Genomic DNA, 20,240 nt, shown 5'->3' on the forward strand with positions numbered 1-20,240 from the left:
CCTTTAGCAACTTAAGAAATGCTACATAAAGAAGGAGAAATCATGCTGCAAAAAGCAACATTTCTCATGTGGGTATTGGAGTTCTTGTGGTGGGATTATAGCAGTGGAGATTGAAATCAGGAGATTTGCACTCACACCTCAATTTCTTGGCCAGTCACCCAGCTCCCTAGAGACCATGTTAGCTAGAAACGGAGCATTGCAGAGTAGCAAACGCGCTGAGCTCCTACCATGAGCAGACACTCAGCACGTGCCTACTTAACTATTATTTCACTTAATTTACACAACACTCTAGAGATCATTGGGACCACATTACAGAAGGAAAAAAAAAACAGGACTCAGAGACATTAAGTGACCTGTCCAAGGCCACCCAGCTCTTCACTGACAGGAAAAACCCAGCATGGTACCTGCAGGTATAATCATAGTTCCATCCAGCTGCTTCCCACCAACCAGGTCACTTCCACTGAAGGCAGAGGCTCCTGGGGTCCTCACAGGACACAGGGGTCCATCTAAGTCTTTCTCACTGGGGCAGCTGGTTGGGCTGCCTGTTGGGGCGGTGCTGGGTGTGGGTATATGCCAAATATACCCCACTGTGTGCCATCCTGAGACTGGACAATGCCAGCAATGAAGTTCAGAAGTCATTTTAAATACAGAGGCCTGAACCCCTGGATCTGCCTTGGGATTCTGCAGCAGCCTCGAGGGAGGACCGGGGACCGAGGTGCCACCAGGATAACAGCTTTCATTTCTCTCGGCCTCCTTGCTCGGGCAGACTTCCCAGCTCGAGGGAATTAGCATTTTCATGAACAAAGCAGTTGGAAAGGCCATTGTGGGTTTTTAAAGCCCTTCACGTCCAGAGAAAAACACAGAATTCTGTGACTGCGTTTGTCATTCGCGGAATATGCTGTCCCAGATTCCCTTCTTTCTTTCTGGACTCTGGCACACACTCGTTTCTCTTGCCTGGGACCTGTAGTCGCTCTTGTGCTAGTTCTTGCCCTATAAAAGGGTCTTTCCCAGGCTTAGCAATTCCACCTGCTAAGAAGGGGTTCGGGTGGTGTTGGGGGTTGAATGAGACCTCGAAAGATCCACGAGACCTCACCCTGGCACTCGGCATGACTTACCTGGAAATAACCATGTCCCTGAGTAATTAGCTGAATCAAGGTGAAGTCATCCTGGAGGGAAGGGACCCCCTCCTTGAGAGTGACACGGGTCCTTATGAGAAGAGACACACAGACGGCCGAGTGGGGACAGAGGCCAAGAACGGACTAGGGGACCTCGGGAGCACCCCGGTTTGCCCAGCAGAAGCTGGAGGAAGCAAGGTGCGCCTGCCCTGGGGTCTCTGGAGGTCTGACACCTTGATCTGAGGTTCATAGCTTCCCAGATTTTGAGAGAATGAAGGCCTGTAGGTTTGGGCCACGTGGGTTTGTCATGGCTGTCACAAGAATCACAAGAAAGGAATCCGGGTGCCGCACGCTGGCTTCCTTTTTCAGTTTGCCCTTGGCTACCCAGGGTTCTGACTGACCCAGTGGCCCTGAGGCGAAATCCGAGAAATAGGCTCTTGTGTAGCCTCTCTTGATCTTGGTCAGGGAGGAAGCCGTCAAACCAGGCCGCACAGGGCAAAGGGACAGCGCAGCGTCTTGAAATGTGGAATTCGAATCTGCATTTAGGACCTGCAGCATCCCTTTAAAATGACGATGCCACCATGTTTTCAGAGGACGTCTGCCCCCAATTTAATAGACGTTATCTGTATGGTAGGACTGTGTGTGATTTTTTAAAAAATTTCATTCATTTTTTAAAATATTTCTGAGATAATGAAAGATTTATCTACAGTCTTCAAAAATGATAAAAGAGACGTTGTGTACCCTGTAGTAGAATTTTGACATTGGTGGGTTTGTGTCACTATAAGAATCCTTATCACATGTTCCCGACCATCCCCACCTTTCTCCCTGTCCCTGTCACCACGCCCCAGGCCCTGGCAGTCACTTCCAATGCCTACATTTCTTACAGCTGCTATTTGGTGAGCTCTTCTGGTGGTGGTGGGTGCAGCACTGAGCATCTGTCCATATTTATGATGTCATTTAACTCTTAAAAGCCATAGGTGACATTATAGTCACCCCCAGGGTTAGATGCGGCAATGAGGCCCAACAGGGGACCGGTAGGTCTTGCTGAGTCCCACAGTCAGCAAGGAGCAGAGGCAGGGTTGCTCCCCAGACCTACCCGACCCCAGTCTCTAGGCTCCTTCAACCATGCTCAGTGCCACCACCCTGGACAATGGCCAGGGGAACTCAATTTCTATTTGAAATTTGTTCTCTAGAGATCACACAAACGGGATTATGTCAACAAAGCAAAACAAAACAAAGCTCGATTCACAGGGAGTGCTTCCTTCTCTCCAGGTTTCTGAGTGCCCAGCATGACTGTGCCCAGACTGTGGGACAAAGACAGGAGTCCCCAGCCCATTCTGGGGTTGCCCACCTCCTTAGCAAACCCACCGTGTTCATTGGGAAGGGCTGCACTCTGACTTCTTTGCATCTGTGTGACCCGTACACAATGTTAGAATAGACTTTTGTCTTCTGTTAGCTCTTCTGGTTAATAAGGTAATCACATTATGGTTGTGTCATGAAATAAGATTTATACCCAACAATTCCCTAATGGTGGCCTAACAAGTAGGATTTGTTTGGGTGCCTTGCCATGACTCCCTTAGTTCCACCCTGTTGGCCCTGTAACCTTTGAGCATCTCTTGACATCAAGCTCTTGGGAAGCAGCAAGTTACAGAGACTGAGCACGAAGCTCCCTAGTCCCCAGTCTGGGTTCCAGGCCCTGAGTTATCAAGGAGTATGTGGAGAACCTTATGAACCTCTCTGTTCCCATTTTCCCCACTTATAAATGGTGCTGTGGTGCAGGTTGAGTGTCCTAGTCTGAATTCCAAATCTGAAATCTATCTCTTGTCCAAGATGGTGCAGGTGGCAGGACACTGGGCCCATGCTCTGAGGCAGGCAGCACGTGGCCGTTCCCAATCAGCCACACAGTGGTGGTCCAGCTGCCACAAATCAGACCTTGTACAGGCCTGAGTCCAGTTAGGAGGAAGCCAGTGATGGCCAGCTTTCCAGAGCCCACAGCATGCTCCTCTTGGTGTGAACTGCTGTGTCCAGCTGGAGAGGGTGGGGAGGTTTGTGCAGCTAATATGATGTCACTGTTAAGCCAGCACGGCTGGTCTGTCACTTGGGAAAACTCCTGGGACATCTGAGCGCAAACTCTATGAGCATGAAGCCACCAAAGCTTCCAGGAGAGCAGAAAAGCAGTAACAATGTAACAACCATGACAAAATGGCACCAGCTAGACTTTATTGAGTGTGGTTATGCCCAGGTGGTGCTGTGCTCTTTGACGGTAGCTGTCACTAAGAGGTGGGCTCTATCTTTGTTACACAGAAGGGAAACTGAGGCCAAGAGGTGTTACGAGACTTGCCTGCAGGCTCATGGCTGGTAAGTGGCGGAGCTGGGGTCAGTGGGGTCCCTCTGGCTGAAGAGTGGAGATGATCAGTGATGACGGGCCACGTCTGATAAGCAGGTGACGGGCACTCAGCCGTTCTCTCTCTCTGCTCATTCTTGTATCTCATCCAGGTCAGGGGATCGGGAGGATCCCCAAGACCTGAAGCTGTACCCACTGGGGTGGGACCCTGGGGCTTCCGGGGGCAATGGCTCCATGGGATGGTGTTGGCGACACAGGGCACTCAGGGACTCCAGGAAGAGCTTTCTGAAGGAGGAGGACACGGCGTTGTACAGGACAGGTGTCACTGCGGAGCTGACGTAGAAGAGCGTGTTGGTCACCATGTAGAAGTAGTGATAGAAGTCATAGAGAGCGCTGGAAGAGAAGCCCAGAGGCCTGGTTAGAGGGCCTGTCTCCTCCAGGCCCAGGGAGGAAGGCCTGTGTTTTGGCTGCCAAGAAGCAGCGTTCCGTCCCCACCAGCTGCCCTTGGCCGAGGTACTCCACCTTGCCTCTACAATTTGCCATCTCTGGCTGAGTTCCTGACCTACACAGAGAGGATGACCCTGGCGAACGACAGGGAGTATCCATCCAGGCCACTGAAATGCTGGGAGCCCGAGGGAGTGGATGTGGTCAGAGATGTGGTGTCACTAAGTGCTGAAAGTCTCTCTGAGAAGAAGCCTGCTCCCTGTTGCAGGAATTCTTTGCAGTAGTAAGGGCTTAGCCACTGCATGCGTGAGCACATGTGTGTGTAAGGGGTGCAGAGGGCTCAGAGAAGCAGGCCTCAGCTGACACAGCTATATCCTCAGGTTCTATGTGGGATCTTTCCTCTGTTGGCTTGTACTTCTAATTAGAGGCATTGTGGTTTCTAAAAGGAAGAGACTGGATTTTCTCTCTTCCAACTAGGTCATAAAAGGGTGTGCATGTCCTGGTCTCTGTCTCAGGAGCCTTTGTTAGCTCAAGGAACCACATCTGGAGTCCTCCGCTGCCTGTGACTTTATATGAACATGACCTTCATCCCTGTCCCTGGCCTGCAGGCTTCTGTCCACCCTAGAGTCAGGATGCCCATAGCTATGACTACCACCCACAAGGCTTCTCACTCACATGGCCCCACAGGGACAGAAGTGTTTCTAGAAAATACTGTGACTCTCCCCCCAGTTGGGAGACAAAGAGTGCAGAGTGGGCAGGACCATCTGGAACACAGGCCAGAGATCCACAGGTCCTTCCAGAAACAGAGGGTCTCTGTGGGGAGCAGCGGCAAGCCCAGGCACGAGGAGTGCTGCCATCCCTCCCACCGTGGCCAGGGCTGCCCACCACACTTACTCGGTCCACGCCTCGTCAGAGACGTAGCAGTACATGAGCCTGCGGGCATGGTATGGCATCCAGCAGACCACATACACCGCCACGATGGCTCCTGCAGGGCAAGGGGACAGAGAACAGGAGAAAGCCAACACATTCTCAGTTGCACCGTCTCCACGGGAAGAAGACACCCAAGGTGACAGCAGCCTTTCCCTGTGACTTGTACCTGGAGTCAGAGGGCAGGGAGAGAACTTGGCCATTACCTGATACACTCCTATCTGAATTGGTTCTTGAACTTTGTACCACCAAGTTCTCTGGGTGATTGTCCACTTCAGCCATGACCTGGACATGGACATGACATGCTTCCAGAGTCCCCCCCACCTTAGCTCTCAGAATGTACTCCCAGCTCAGGGCCTCATAGTCTCACCTGGTTGGTAACTACATTCACCGCAGAACTCAAATGTCCTTCCAGCCATGGACAGGCCCTCCCGGTTCTGAGGGACAGATGGCACCGCCATCCACCCAGTGAGCCACGTGCCAGAAAGTCCTCTTATCTATCTCCTCCTAAATCCCATCGATTAGAGAGCTCTCCTCACCATCTTTCTCCATCCCCGTTGCTATCACCTAAGGAGCTCTGTCTCCTTCTCATCGGATTCTGACAACTGTTTCCTAACGGTCCACCCCCTCCCTCTTCTCCTCTCCCCTGCTCCACTGGAAAACCCGTTCTCTAGGCCAGCATGGGCCCAGCAGCCACCAGGAGAAGCCTGTAGAACTGCAGGACCTTGGGCCACTCCAGACCTGGAGTTGGAATGTCTGGGTTGGCCCTGTGCGCTCTGGCTCGCTCCTATGCGCAGGAGCGTTTGAGAAGCACGGTTGTGTCCATCCTCCAAAGAGCTGCCAGGGCAACAGATCTCAAAATGGGCTCTCCCCTGTCACTCCTGGACAGTGACTCTTGATCTCTGCCCACCATCTTTAAAGCAGAGCCCGACACCTTCAAGGGCTGACTCTGCTGCTTATCACCTGCATCGCACCCAGCTCCTGGTCTCTGTCCATGCACAAGACCGGATGTCACGGAGGGCACAGATCTAGCTCCCATTCGGTCCTTCCACACCTCTGTTTGTGCCTGGGGAGTAGCAGGTGCTTGAAGAGACCTGCTTTTCTGTGCTTTTTAAAGTTCCAATGCTAGATTGTCCCAGATCCTCATAAAAACAAGCACGCAAGCAAAGAGATCAGTGTTGTAGGAGGGAAAGGGGAGGGTAAGGGGGCTGAGTCTGGGGACCCAGGCAGTCTGAGGGTCCACACTTCCGAGCATGTGTTCTTTCACTCTAGCTGCTCCTTGGACTCATTCGCACAGCTCAACCTCCAAACAGAGGCCAGGTCTCTGCTTGTTTGAGTATGCGACTCCTGGGGCAGATGAGGACTTGCATGAACAAAGTTCCCACTTCTTCCTTTAATATCTCTCTGATGGGTTGGGGGTATGGCTCCGTGGTAGAGCACTTTCCTAGCAAGGCCCTGGGTTTAATCCCCAGCACCACAAAAAAAAGGGTGGGGGGGTGTAACATCCCTCTGAGTCTTTGCAGGAAGTCTATTGCTGAGTACAGCCCCCTGAGGCATAGGAAAAGGAGGCCTAGGAAGGACAGTGACTTGCTAGGTCACCTGGTCAGGACCTGGTGGAGGCAGCCCTGGCACCCAGACCTCTCTCCCTCGGGAAGTGTGAAAGAGGACTTAACTGAGAACCCGGACACTGTGCTGGAGGCTGCGGATCTGGCCGGCATCCTTGTGTCTCACCAGGCTGGGGTGGCTCCCAGGGGAGAGGGTCTTCCTCCATGCGATGAAGCCCAGGAGACCCTCCTCACTCAGTAGCTCCAGGCGACTGGGGATGGAGCTGCCTGGGGCAGAGGCTGATGGCACCTGGGAGTAGAGGGCCATCAGGTGGCTCACGGTGACCCCATTCAGGAAAGTGGTCAGTGCCAAGGGGAGCAGGAAGGACACCAGCACGTTCACCTGTGGAGGGAAGTCCAGGTCACGGAGGCAGAGCTCTGGGCATCGGGGGTGCCCAGCCCAGAATCTGCATCTGTAGAATTCAGGGCCAGAGGGGCCAGAAGATGAGGCTGGGGGATGCTCAGAAAGCTGGGAGTGGGCAACGAAAGGAATGAAGAGAGAAAAGATAAGGACCCCGGGGATTCATTTAGGATGCTCAGCTTCATTAAATAAGAGGATTCTAGAGAGGAAAAGGATACAGAAAACAAAGGGAGGAAATTATATGGAAAATCCCACATTCAAAAAAGTTTCTCCCAAATTAAGCAATCTGAGCTTCTAGACTGAAAGGTTGTCTGAGTACCAGAACAATGTCCAGAAAGAGACGCACACCGAGGTTTCTGTGGACCTAAGGAAAAGCTGGAGTCAGGTAGAGTGGTCCACACTTGTAACTCAGGAGGCTGAGGCAGGAGGACCATGACTTTGAGGTCAGCCTGGGCAACTTAGTGAGACCCTGTTGAAGGAGGAGGAGCAGGAGAGGAGCTGGAAAAAGACTTGGGCACCCACTAGAGGAGCCAAGGGCAATGGAGGGAGTTCCCAGGCGCCCCCTTGTGCAGGAGCCTGGAGAGCCAGGAGGAAGGGAGCAGAAGGAGAGAGGGCTCTCGGGAGGAGGACAGAAGAATAAAAGATGAACCTCAGAGGGCATCTGAAGGGTCTGAACATATTGAAATGGCCCTTACTCTTCTGGTTAAAGAACAGATGCATAGAAAGTTAAGCAAATGAAAAAAAAGACTACGGTAGGAAGGTCAAGGAAGCCAGGCCGCGTCAGAAGGAAAACACAAAGACAACAGACAGTGCGGCTCACTGTGGAGAATATTTACATAGCCACAAGAGCCAACGCAACAGATCCAGCAGGGACACGCTTCTCCTGGAGGGATGGCAGGGCCGTGTGAGTGTGTGGGCGTGGAGAGGAGGGACGTAAGCACGTCTTGCTCAACGTCCACAGGTAGAGGACTGTGGGAACAATTCACAGCCGGGAAATCAAGCAACGGAGCCCTCTAGGAGCATAGCAGAGGGCAGCAGGAGCCCCGGGGGTTAGCACCTGCCTCCTGACTATAGACATCAAGGCAGAGTGTGGCTGCTGCTTCACATCACAGGCCTTGATTTATTATTTGACTATTTTTGTACTTAGGGAAAAAAATGAGTTTATTACATAATACTCTGTGTTTTAAGTGTTTATTTAAAAAAACAACTTTTTTTTTGGTTGAAACACAATAGTATGTTTATTATTCAGTATATATTATTGAAACACAATAGTATGCGTTCAGGGTTTCCCTCTTCAATTCTAAGGCTCTCTTACTCCTTTCCCTTTGCAAGACTTCAGAGATCTGACGATACTTTAATACCAATTTTAAATAGATTTCACGTTAGTGCAGACTATCTGAATTGGGCACTGTGCCTTTTTAAGGAGCTCCCACTCCTGCTTTCTTATCTTGCTCACAAATCAGCAACACCAAGGGAAGGATAAACCTATACTTTGCTGAAGAACTGAACGGATTTATATCAACAGCAACATATTTAATTGCTATCAAATTGTCACTTTTATACTGGTCAACACACAAAGCGAAAGTAAAAATGTATTCATAAATTAGTTCTTAATTATTGGGAAAATTATGATTCCCATTAATCTTTCTGGAAAAACTGTATAGCTTTTTGTACTTTCAAAAACCATGAGTTTTTTGGGGGGTGGAGGGGATGGAACCCACTCATTTATGGGCAACAGATCAACTACTGATAAGACATTGGAAAAAAAAGTGAGCCAAGATAACCCTAACTTGGATCTGGTTATTTTGTGTTAACGCATCCTGTATGTCAAAAGTTAAACTTTTCTTTACATGCTAGTTGCCGAACAATGGTGTTACTTTGAGAGAATTTGCGTCGTATAAGGTCAAGAGCTGGCTCCCAGTGCATCTTATGGCTGTGCTGCAGTGACCTCTTTGCCCCATGTCCAGGGAGCTGTGTATGCAGAACATTCCAACCCAAACTGTGCAGGTCCATGTCATTTTTAAAGTCCAGCTCCAAAACAGGGACAGCCTGTTTTTAGTCTGTAACAAGAAGCAGGACCTGGCATTTGGGGCATTTGGGCACTTGGTTGTCCAGGTCATTGCCATGCCTTGCTGGCCTAGCAGGGAGCTGCACAGTCAGGCCTGGGCAGCAGTGCTCTGGCTGTTCCCTGGCAGCTTGGAACCACGTGGAGGCTGCTGGGGGTACACGAGTGTGGGCCATCCTCTGTGCTTGCTAAGATGTGCTTGGGCCAGAGCAGAGACCAGCAGCACATGGACAGGATGGCTGAAGCATGAGGTCATGGCTGGTCCACCTGATGCAGTGGGAGGGCTGCATTTGCATGGGTCAGATTACTGCTCTGCTCCTGGGGTTTTGGCTTTTTTTTTCTTTCCTAGACCTTTCATCTAGACCTTTTACCCCTTGCCCAAATTTTCTAAAAATGAGAACTGCCCAGTCAGTTCTGAGTCGATTATATTTACAGAGGCTAGAGTAAGTGCCTTCTAAAGTGAGTGGAGTATTCTCTTTGGGTTGTTAACTGAGCGTCTTTCCATATTCTTGCCAAGGCTGCGATTGGTATATAAATTCCCTTTGAAATCCTTTACAATGTTGAATGTTCTGGCCTCCTTATTATATCTGCACAAAATCCCACTAAACTGGATGTTCCATCCAGCTTTTCGTGGGGATGGAGATTACTAGATTTGATGATAATAAATATTAATTCTGACATTGGTAGCTCTGCAAACACACATCCTAAAGTCCATGTATCATCAGCTTTGGGACAATGCCTTGTTCTAAGTACTTCTGGGACTTCAGCACCAGAATGTCACAACTGTTGGTTCTAAAGGTTCCAAAGACACATGAAGAAAAACAAGTAAAGCCCACGTTGGCAATCTGGACTCTTCTTTGCTTGGCACCTTCACCCATAATTAAAAAATTTACAGGTTCTATATTCCTATGCAATGCCCACTAGCACATAGGTGGCAAACGTCACCTAGAAGCTGATGTCATAAAGACTTCACTCTCCCCCAGGGTAACTGAGCTGTCTTGGGTTAGAAGCTTCCTGACACTGAGTTCATGCCAGAGTTCATGCAGAAGCCATCCTTTCCCTATCAGCACGAGACAGAAACACTTTTCAAAGAGAAAGAGCAATTGGTTGCTCAAAATCCCCGGTTACTTTCTTCTTGGCTTTGTAGACATGACCCTGTGTGTCTCGGCCTGCTCTTCAGTACTTGTATTCAAACAGGTCCTCAAAAGGCTCCCACCTGCTGGACAGATTCACTCTAAAGTGGCAGTCCACTGTCACAGCCTCAGAGGCAGGGAAGCCAGGCCAGGAGGCTGAGGCAGGGCATGCAAAGCCGAATCCTGGGTACGTTCACCTGATCATATTTAATTATCAAAGGGTAGGCTGGGGTCTTGTCCTTGCGGGGGGGACAGACCTGAATGTGCAAATCCTACTCATGGACACACGAACATCTTTTTTTTTTTTTTTTTTTTTTCTGAATCAGGGATGCTGCAAAGACAGCAAGAGGTGGAAGGACTCCTGGAGCCATGAGTACCAGACTCTGTCCCCAGGTCCCAGGCCTGCCCCATCATCCTTGCCCCAAATTCCTTTTAAAAGAAATCCACAAACAAAGGAAGAAACAATCATCAACCATCGCTGCCTTATCCCTAGAGGAAAGTCCTGGGTTCAAGGAAGTGGAAGCATGTGCTCCACTGGGTGCCCAGGAAATGTTAGGCCCTTGTTAGTCCCCAGAGCCTTCTGATTTCCCCACCCCGCCTCCTGGGAGGTTGGCTCCAGAGCGGTGTGGTTATGGTGATGGTGATGAGGGGCAGCTTCTGAAGCATGGTGCTCAGGAAATCTGCATTTTTACAGGCTCCCCAGGAGATTCTTAGGCCCAGTAATGTCTGCACACCACTCTTGTAAGACTGGGAAGAACGCAGGCTTTGGGAGTTAATTTTGAGTTCAAATTTGTACTTTTCTCAATGCTTGTCTTGGCCAACTCTCTCCCCAAGACTTTTGTAAAATCGGATGGTAACTCTATTTTGTAAAATAGCGTTGAAACCCTCTGTCCCTCCAGGGGCGGGGCGGGGACAGTTTCCTCCCCCAACCCCACCCACTTACCTGCATGAAGACCTGGAGCGTGGCGCGGCTCACCAGCACCGTGCACACGCGCGAGGAGGGCTCTGGCTCTCCGCCTGCCATCTCCAGCTCGTGCTTCTGGCCCATGATGATGGCCATGGGCAGGGCGAAGCCCAGCGAGGCGGCCCAGACTAGCGAAAGCAGGCGGCGGGTGCGGCGCGGCGTCAGCAGGCGGCGGGCACGCAGAGGCTGGCACACGGCCAGGCAGCGCTCTGCGCTCAGACTGGTCACGCTGAGCACCGTGGCGTAGGCGCACAGCTCGCGCACGAAGTAGTAGCCGCGGCAGCCCAGGTCGCCGAAGACCCAGGGGTAGTGGAACCACACGAAGTTGTAGAGCTCCATGGGCACGCTGACCACCAGCAGTAGCAGCGCGGAGAGCGCCAGGCTGAGCACATGGTAGCGCAGGCGCCCCGGGCGGCCGGCCCGCGCCTTCAGCACCACGTGCACGGACAGCGCATTGCCCGCGGTGCCCAGCGCGAAGATGAGCGAGTAGAGCGCGGTGAACAGCACCTTGGCCCAGAGGCGCGTGTCCACGCCCAGCTGGGCGTCCAGGCTGAGCCCGGGACTGGGGCTGGACCTCGGGGACCGCGGGCTGCTGGTCTCCATCCGGCTCCCGCGGCCTGCGCTCCCTCCCTCTCTCTGCCCGGAGCCTGGGCGAGCTGCCCGGTGAGCCAGCGCCTCCTCCCCTCTGCGAACCTCCAGAACCGGGAGGACACGCCCCTGAAGGGAGTTCCTGAGCCAACGCGGGACAGTGAGCTCCAGCTTCTCAGTTCTGTTCAACCTGGGAGAGCGCGCGCCGCAGGAAAGGGGCTCCTTCCGGGGCAGACTTATTATGAGCTGGGTGGGACTCCACCGCTTACTGCTGTGTGTCCTTGGGCTGTCCCCCCTCCCCCCGAGTTTCTGCTGATTTCCTATGATTGCATTTGGTCAGACTGGTTGTGGGTATATAAATGAGCCCTAATATCTTACTAATTTCTCTGTTGTGGGGCCGGGAGGCTGAGATGGGGTGCCAGCCGGGCTGGAGTCCCGGGAGAACTCTCTTCTGCTCAACAACTTGTCATCTTCCTTTTGTGTTCTCACATGGCCGGGAGAGAACCGGAGAGCTCTCTGGGCTCAGGAATTTAGGCTTAACTTCACTGAAGATTTACAAATAATCTTGGTGTGCCTCATTTTCCCATCTCATAAAATAATGAAATGGAATTAGATTATTCCCCAAAGTGTTATGCAGATCTCTAGGGGTCTACAACCCCTTCCCAAAGGTCTGCAAAGTGAAAACTATTTTCTCAGTGACCCTCAAGCATGGCCATTCCCTGTGCTGGGGTCACACTGATTGCCACCTGTGATGGTGCAAGGCTGCAGGTGCTCCCCTTGAACTGTACCAGACGCCATGCTCTTGATCACAAGGACTTGCCATCTAAAAAATCAGCTGGGCTCCCATAAGGATGCTCTTGTCCTTGATGAAGCAATAGAAGTTATTAATTTTTATTAACCCTTGACCTTTGAGTGCCCATCTTGTCGATGTTCTGTTTGTGCACTGGGAAGAATGCACTGGGCATTTGGGCTGTGTGTGATGGGCAATGGCTGTGCCAACTGGAAGAACTTGTGCTCTCTTGTCACAAGGTGCACTGATGTTTTTTCCCCGGAGCACGATTTTCACTTGAAAAAAATGGACAACAAACTTTAGTCATTTAGAGCTAGGTGATTTGGTAAATGTTTTCTCAAAACTGAGTGCAGTCAATCTGGCAGGGAAAATCACAGCAAGTATGTTGCTAAGTAAATTTGTAATACTTGAGCTTCCGGCCCAGCAAAAATCAGAACTTTGGACCATTGTATGTGTCACCACGAGTTTTATGTTTTCCAGTATTCAAAGTCTCTTCTCATAACCATGGTAATATTAAAACAATGTGATTTTCATAAAATATGTAAAGGAATGTATCAACATTTGGGAGATCTTCATATCTATGTGAGCCAGCATTCTACAGATGTTACAAAATCGTGCATGGTAAAAGATGCATTGAAAATGGAAAGTTGATCAATGGGTTTGAATATAATCAGTTATGGAAAATTCATTGATATATTTTCAGTTTCCCTATTGTAACAATGTTTAGGAAAATGCTGCTATTCAAAGTGGTATAATATTAAATACCCACAACTCTTTGGGAGGTTATTAAAATACTCTCCTCTTTTCCAACTACATGTCTGTGTGAGGATGAATTTTCTTCACATACATCAGCCAAAGCAGCATATCATCATAAATTGAATACAGAAGCAGAAATGAGGACCTGGATCTTAAACTGGACTAGACATTAAAGACATTTGCAAAATTGTGAAGCAATGAATTATTCCTCCTTGCTATTTTTATTTGTAAATATGGCTATTTTATATTGACAAGTAATATAAATTAACTGACAAAATGACAAAATCATGGAATTTGCAGGGAAATGGATGGCATTAGAGCAGATTATGCTAAGTGAAACTAGCCAATCCCTAAAAAACAAATGCCAAATGTCTTCTTTGATATAATGAGAACAACTAAGAATAGAGCAGGGAGGAAGAGCAGAAGGAAAAGATCAACTTTAAACAGGGACATGAGGTGGGAGGGAAAGGGAGAGAAAAGGGAAATTGCATGGAAATGGAAGGAGACCCTCATTGATATACAAAATTACATATAAGAGAATTTGAGGGGGAAGGGAAAAAAAACAAGAGAAAGAATTAAATTACAACAGATGGGGTAGAGAGAGAAGATGGGAGGGGAGGGGAGGGGGGATAGTAGAAGATAGGAAAGGCAGCAGAATACAACAGCTACTAATATGGCCTTATGTAAAAATGTGGATGTGTAATTGATGTGATTCTGCAATCTGTATTTGGGGTAAAAATGGGAGTTCATAACCCACTTGAATCGAATGTATGAAAAATGATATGTCAAGAGCTTTGTAATGTTTTGAATAACCAATAAAAAAATTAAATTAACTGACAAATATTTTTAAAATTTCTGTTTGAATTTCCAATGGTGTAAACTTTTGGTTTTAGGACCCCTTCACACTCTTAGAAATTATTGAGAAATCTAAGAACTTTTATTTATGTGGATTACACCTATCAATATTTATAATATTGTATTAAAAATTAAAACTGAGAACTCATATTTAAAAGTTTGAGAACTTTGGGATTAAATTTATACTTCCATTATGTTTAAAGATTTCATGTGTGTGAAGTTCATGGTCAAGGGGCACATCATCACTAGAGGCCAAGACCTTGTCATGAGACACAGACTGCCACCCACTCCATCACCAAAGTACTCTCTAACCTGCTTCCTTTTACCTAGTGCATTGTGTCCACTTTTCAATAAAAAAATCACAAGTCACATTAAAAGGCAAAAACCACAGTTTGCAAAGAATAAAAAAGTATTAGAATAAGAGATTGCAGAGATGTTAGAATTTATAGACCAGAAATTTATGAGAAAAACAAAACTATGATTAATATGCTAAGGGCTTTATTGGAAAAAGTAGTCAGCAAGAAAAAACAGATGGGCAATTAAAGCAGAGAGAAGGAAATTCTAAGAACCAAAAAGTGCCAGAGATCAAACACATTGTAACAGAAATGCAGAGTGCCTTTCATGGGCTCATCAGTAGACTCAACACAGCTGAGGAAAGAATCTCTGAGCTTGAAAATATGAAAGCAGAAATTTCCCAAACTGAAAAGCAAAGAGAAAAAAGACTGGCGGGGTGAAAACTCAGAATAGGATATCTGAGAAATGTGAGACCACCACAAAATGTATAACACTGCATCATGGGAATTCCAGAGGGAGAAGAGAGAGAGGAATGTTTGACTGGGAATTTTCCCACATTAATGATACACACCAAGCTGCAGATGCAGGAAGCTCAGAAAATATAAGACACATGTCAAAAAGCAACTCTTGCACATATCATATCCAAACTGCAGAAAATTGAAGGTAAAGAAAAATATTGAAAGAAGTCAGAGGGGACTAAAATGCTTCATCTGCAGAGAGCAAAGATATTTGACTTCTTTTCAGAAACCATGCAAGCAAGGGGAGAATAGAGGGAAATATTTAGTATTTTGAAAGGAAAAAGAAAGCACCAACCTAGAATACTAGATTCTGAGAAATCATCCTTCAAAAGTTGAGTAGAAATAAAGACTAAAAAATGTCAGCACTAAAAAATGACAAAATCATGGCATTTGCAGGGAAATGGATGGCATTAGAGCAGATTATGCTAAGTGAAGCTAGCCAATCCTTAAAAAACAAATGCCAAATGTCTTCTTTGATTTAAGGAGAGCAACTAAGAACTGAGCAGGGAGGAAGAGCATGAGGAAAAGATTAACATTAAACAGAGACGAGTGGTGGGAGGGAAAGGGAGAGAGAAGGGAAATTGCATGGAAACGGAAGGAGACCCTCAGGGGTATACAAAATCACATACAAGAGGTTGTGAGGGGAAAGGGGGGGAAACAAGGGAGAGAACTGAACAACAGCAGATAGGTAGAGAGGGAAGTTGGGAGGGGGGGGAGGGGGGATAGTAGGGGATAGGAAAGGCAGCAGAATACAACAGTCACTAATATGGCATTATGTAAAAATGTGAATGTGTAACTGATGTGATTCTGCAATTTGTATTTGGGGTGAAAATGGGAGTTCATAACTCACTTGAATCAAATGTATGAAAGATGATATGTCATGAGTGTTGTAATGTTTTGAACAACCAATAAAAAAAAAAATAGGCCCCAAACCTTAACAGACACATCACCAAAGATATACAGGTGGCCTGTAAGTATGTGACAAGATGTTGCACACCAGATGTCACCAGGGAAATGCAAATCAAAGTAGCAGTGAGATCCCGCCGCCTGCGCCCTGGGATGGCTACTATGCTAACATTGACTCCACCGAGTGCTGCTAAAGATGTGGCACAAGAGGAAGTCTCATTCACTGATGTTGAAAACAAAAGATGGGGGTAAGGACATAGTTGTGTGGTAGAGTGCTTGCAGAGCACGTATGAGGCCCTGGATCTGACCTCCAGCACCAAGCATATAAATATATAGAAAATTTTTAAAAAATATAGAAAAATAAAAAAATATAGAAAAAAATAAAAAAGTGGTTCAACTACTCTGGAAGACAATTTGGCAGTTTCTCACAAAACTAGACATATCCTTTCCCCATATGATCCAGCGGTTAGGCTCCTTGGTATTGACCCACATGACCTGAAGACTTACCTCCACACAAACACACCAACACGGTTGATGATAGGAATTTTGTTTATACTGCAGGAGCTGAGGAGCAAGCGAGATGTCCTTCAGCAGGCGAATGGACAAACACATTGTGGTGTCTCCGGAGAGTGAGATATTGTCCAGTGCTGAAAGTGATGTGCCATCAAGCCACGAGAGGACACGGAGGAAGCTTGAGCACTTTTTACTAAGTGGAAGGAGCCAATCTGAAAAGCTCACATGATTCCAACCCCTGACATTCTGGGAAAGATGAAACTCTGGGACAATGAAAGGACTGGCCAAGGACTAGGAGGGAGAGAGGGCTAAGCAAGCACAGAGGATCTTTTGGGCAGCAAAACTGGTCCTTGGGATTCTGTGACACTGGGTACACATCACTGTGCCTTTGTCAGATCTTACAATGTGCCACACCAAGCCCGAACCCTGGAGTAACCGAGGACCTCGGGTGGTGATGACGTAGTAATGTAGGGTCACTGATGGTGACAAATGCGCCCTGTGGTAGGGCTGTCGAGCAGGGGGCCAGCAGGAGGGCCTGTGGGCATACCCATTCTGCTCGATTTTCCTGTGAATCTAAAACTGCTCTGAAAAATAGAGTTTTTAATTAAAAACAAAACAAAACACAACAACCAAATGTGACTTTTTCTCATGGTGTGTAACACCCATAGTGCAGGGAATTACTGGTGCTGTTAAAGTGGATTAAAAACGGAGACCCGGTCCAATGACTCTCTGAGCAGACAAAACCAGCGTCTCGACCCTGCTTGGTGACAAACATAAGCACATCCTAACCTGGACTGTTTCTTGTCATCGCTTCTATTACAGAAAATCAAAACTTCAACTTCACCAGTCAGAAGCTGCTAACTAGACTATGCACCTAGGGACCTCTAGTGACCTAGGCCAACGAGGGCAGCTACAGAACTGCAACCCATGAGACGTTTCTGCACCCACCTTATACAGGTCATCCCCTTGGGCTCCTTTCATGGATGGCCGTTTGCTCAATCAATCCAAAACATTTATTGTGCTGTGGTTTACCTTTTAACATTGCTAAAGATGATTAGGGCCGGGAAGGTAGTGAGCCCTCCCTGGCATGTTCTAAGTCTCAAATAAAGGGAGCGGATGGAGAGGACCATGCCCCTAAATTCTGCCCTTTCCTCCCTGAACTTCAATTTCCTTATCTGGAAAATGGTATCATCGATCCCGGAGGAAGGTTGTGAGAATTAGAGATGACATGTAAGTAAGGCACCTAGGAGGAGCTCAGAGGGGTCAGCCCCTGACCTCTGTCCCTTTCCCTCAAAGATCAAAGGAAGAAGTCCTCATGGGGTGGAGAGTCAGGGAAGGCTTAGGGGCCTGGGCCTTGGGTGTGGGCCAGTGTGGACAGAGGCTCCATTTCTGTACCTGCAAAATGGTGCCATCAATGCCTACCCTCAAGCGACTATGAGGATTCGGGGTCAGTAAGTGCCAGGCACGGTGTGGAGGACTGTCCTCCTATGGCCTCCGGTATCCCCACGACCTTATGAAGGAGGGATTCTATTTTTACCCTGTTCTCTCAGCTAAGGAACAGAGGTTGCCCTAAGTCCTAATGGCCTCTGAGGAGGGTGGCAGGAGAAGCCAGCAGGTCCCATGATGACAGTGCCATGTAACCCCCCACCGAGCTTCTGGTGATCCCCAGCACCCGTGGGAACCCATAGTGGTCACTTCCCCATCTCTTGGTGCACCCTCCAAGCCAGTGTGGGCCCTGTGGCGGCAGATCTGTGGGACCTGTGTCACCCCCATGTCCTGTCTCTTTCAGCTGCCAATGGAGTGGGAACTGACCCTGCCCTGGGCTAAGGGCTCTGAGGACCATGGCAGCCCGCTGTCACCCTCTCCTGCTCCCCAGGGACTGTGGCTTCCGATGGGTACAGTGGCTCCAGCCTGCTGTTCAGAGCAACTGCTGCCCATGCGTGTGCTGTGCTTCTGTCGGACTCCCGCCAAACGCTGAGCCGCACCAGGTATAATTCCTCCCAATCTTATCACTCGTGGGTCAGGAGGTTCTTAAAATATCTTGAGAGGATGAATTAAAAATAGTAAGAGTGGTGGTGACCCAGGTCAACAGAAATGTCCCAAAGTGTCGGTGTTTTCTCCCTTACGCAGTGACTGTGGGTGCTTGTCCTGGTCGTGGGGTGGGAGGTGCCGACTCTGGGGTCCTTCCCAGGATCAGAGGGGCTCGGGCCATCAGTATTCAGTGGCCAGGGTCCTGGTCAGTGACTCAGATGGCAGCGGCCTGCGGTGGAGTACTCGTCACCCTTACCAGACATGGCACCTGGGGGAGCCACTGACCCGGACTGGTGAAGGGAGGGTGATCCTGGGCTTGCATCAACGAGAACACGCCAGGCCCCGTCCCTTGATCTTCCCTTGCCTGCTCACAGCGTCCCTCGGGTCTTGTCAGGGCCTCCAGGGGAGGAAAAGAGGAGGAGGAGCCCAGGAAAGCAGAGAAGGCCTCTGGGAAGGGGGCTGTCTTGGGCTGGTGCTGCTGGGGCCCCAGGAGGCCTCAGGGCTGCAGAGACATGGGGACAAATCCGGGAAGTTGAGGGGAGCCCAGCCCATCCCTGGGCGCACCCTCCACACCTAGGCTCCCCTCACCGCCCTGGCTCCTCCGAGGGCCTCGCATCTCAGGCCAGTGAGCTCAGAGGCACTACTCTGAAGTTCCTCCCCTGGGTCGCCTGCAGGCCCTCTCCCCTTGGCCATTTCCTGGTGGAGGCCTCTGCCCGCTGCCTGGCTCAGAAACCGTCCTTGCTCTGCGCCTCCCTCCCACTGTTGGGAACAGGCTGGTGGAGAAGCCGCAGGCAGCAGCGGAGAGGAGGAGCGCTCCAAGCTCTATCTACAGCCGCGGGCCGGAGGAGATCAGAGCGCCCTTCCCTGGTTTTCCACCCGACTGTAGGCTATCTAGCGTCGTAAATTTGCTAGTCTAAACGATACATAGTTGTGCACAGGTTTCAAGAAGGAAGTGGAGTGTGATAAGGGGAAGAACTGGTTCCTATTACAAGGCCTTCCATAAATCTCTAGCTTTGGGCCTGGAGCCTCCAGAGGGGCGTTCACACTTCAAAGGGAAGTAGTTAGATCCTGAAGGGAGGGATGGAAAAGGAGGAACCTGCGGTGCTAACCAAGTTTCCAGACGGAGCTCTCTAGAAAGAGGAGGAACTCCCCCTTTCCCCAGCACTAATTCTCAAGACGGTGTCCTAGTTTACTTGGCGTCCAGGTCGAGTCAGTTACCACTGCACCACCCCCTGCAGGCGGCCTGCATCCAGGAAGGGCTGGGATGAGCTTGGGGCGCCTGTCTCTGCAGTCCCCTGGCCTGCTTTGCGACTTTCTGGCTTTGTGACCCAAGACCAGCCCTTTCCACTTCTGTTTTCTCCTTAGAGGGGTGCTGCCACCCTGGTCAGGCAGCTCCAGGGCCAGCACGGCTCCCCATGTGTCGAGGCTGTCACAGCTGGAGAGCGGGGGGTGACGCAGGCGGGCTGAGCTCCCTGGAGGCTGTGCGGTCACTGGGGAAGGGAGCTCGGCCAGGGCCCTGTGGGGCTTGAGGCAGTGGCCAGACCCAGCTCTCCTGACTCCAGACAGGCTGAGGCAGGACAAGGGACAGAGGAAGGGCTCCGTGAGGCTCTGGTGGCAAGCTGGGTAGAGCACAGCTGCCCGCACTCAGCCTGTGGGGTGGAGGGCCACCTCACACCTCTCCCCATCACCTTCCCCCTGGGAAAAGCCGGTGGATCTGAGCCTGATCCTGTCTTAGAGCTGTGACCTTGGGAGCTTCCTCAGTTTCTGAGTCTTGCTCCTGAGAGGATGGGCCCCAGGGCGCCTGGGTGGGACACGGCAAATCCCGGGTGCCCCGTGCTGGATGGGACTGAGGCCCTCCTCCGGTTTCCCCTCACCGAGGGGACAAAGGCGGGTGTCTCGGCAGTCTGTGCATCCGGGTTGTTTGTCAGCCAGTCCCCAGGTGGGAGAGGATTTGCAATTTAACACTCTGCTCTTTTGCTGAGCCTTGTGACTTGGCCAGGGCTCCGACCTGGTGTAAAGGGAAGCACCGCCT

The 20,240-nt window shown here is 49.7% G+C and overlaps 1 protein-coding gene across 2 annotated transcripts; it reads right to left on the reverse strand.

The window, feature by feature from the left end:
- Window positions 1–3,510: 3,510 nt before the first annotated feature.
- On the reverse strand, window positions 3,511–11,560 carry Ntsr2 (neurotensin receptor 2). 2 transcript variants are annotated; one of them, XM_077791805.1, is made up of 4 exons: window positions 10,937–11,560; window positions 6,504–6,777; window positions 4,798–4,888; window positions 3,511–3,792 (listed from the first exon to the last, which is right to left on the reverse strand). In XM_077791805.1, exons 1-4 carry the CDS (start codon window positions 11,558–11,560, stop codon window positions 3,591–3,593), a joined length of 1,191 nt encoding a protein of 396 aa, XP_077647931.1. In that variant the 3' UTR covers window positions 3,511–3,590. The 2 variants fall into 2 exon arrangements, with proteins under 2 accessions (XP_077647931.1, XP_026245361.2); XM_026389576.2 differs by having other exon boundaries at window positions 3,511–3,852.
- Window positions 11,561–20,240: the final 8,680 nt, after the last annotated feature.

The sequence above is a fragment of the Urocitellus parryii genome, chromosome 12 (assembly GCF_045843805.1).
Source record: "Urocitellus parryii isolate mUroPar1 chromosome 12, mUroPar1.hap1, whole genome shotgun sequence".
NCBI lineage: Eukaryota > Metazoa > Chordata > Mammalia > Rodentia > Sciuridae > Urocitellus > Urocitellus parryii.

What these genes read in the sequence shown, in the direction of transcription:
- Ntsr2 (XM_026389576.2), bottom strand. Translation starts at nt 11,560, where the DNA reads ATGGAGACCAGCAGCCCGCGGTCCCCGAGGTCCAGCCCCAGTCCCGGG. An exon ending in CGCTCCAGGTCTTCATGCAG is followed by an intron (nt 6,778 to 10,936) that starts GTAAGTGGGTGG and finishes TTCCCTCCACAG; the next exon opens with GTGAACGTGCTGGTGTCCTT. An exon ending in GCACAGTGTCCGGGTTCTCA is followed by an intron (nt 4,889 to 6,503) that starts GTTAAGTCCTCT and finishes CTTGCCCTGCAG; the next exon opens with GAGCCATCGTGGCGGTGTAT.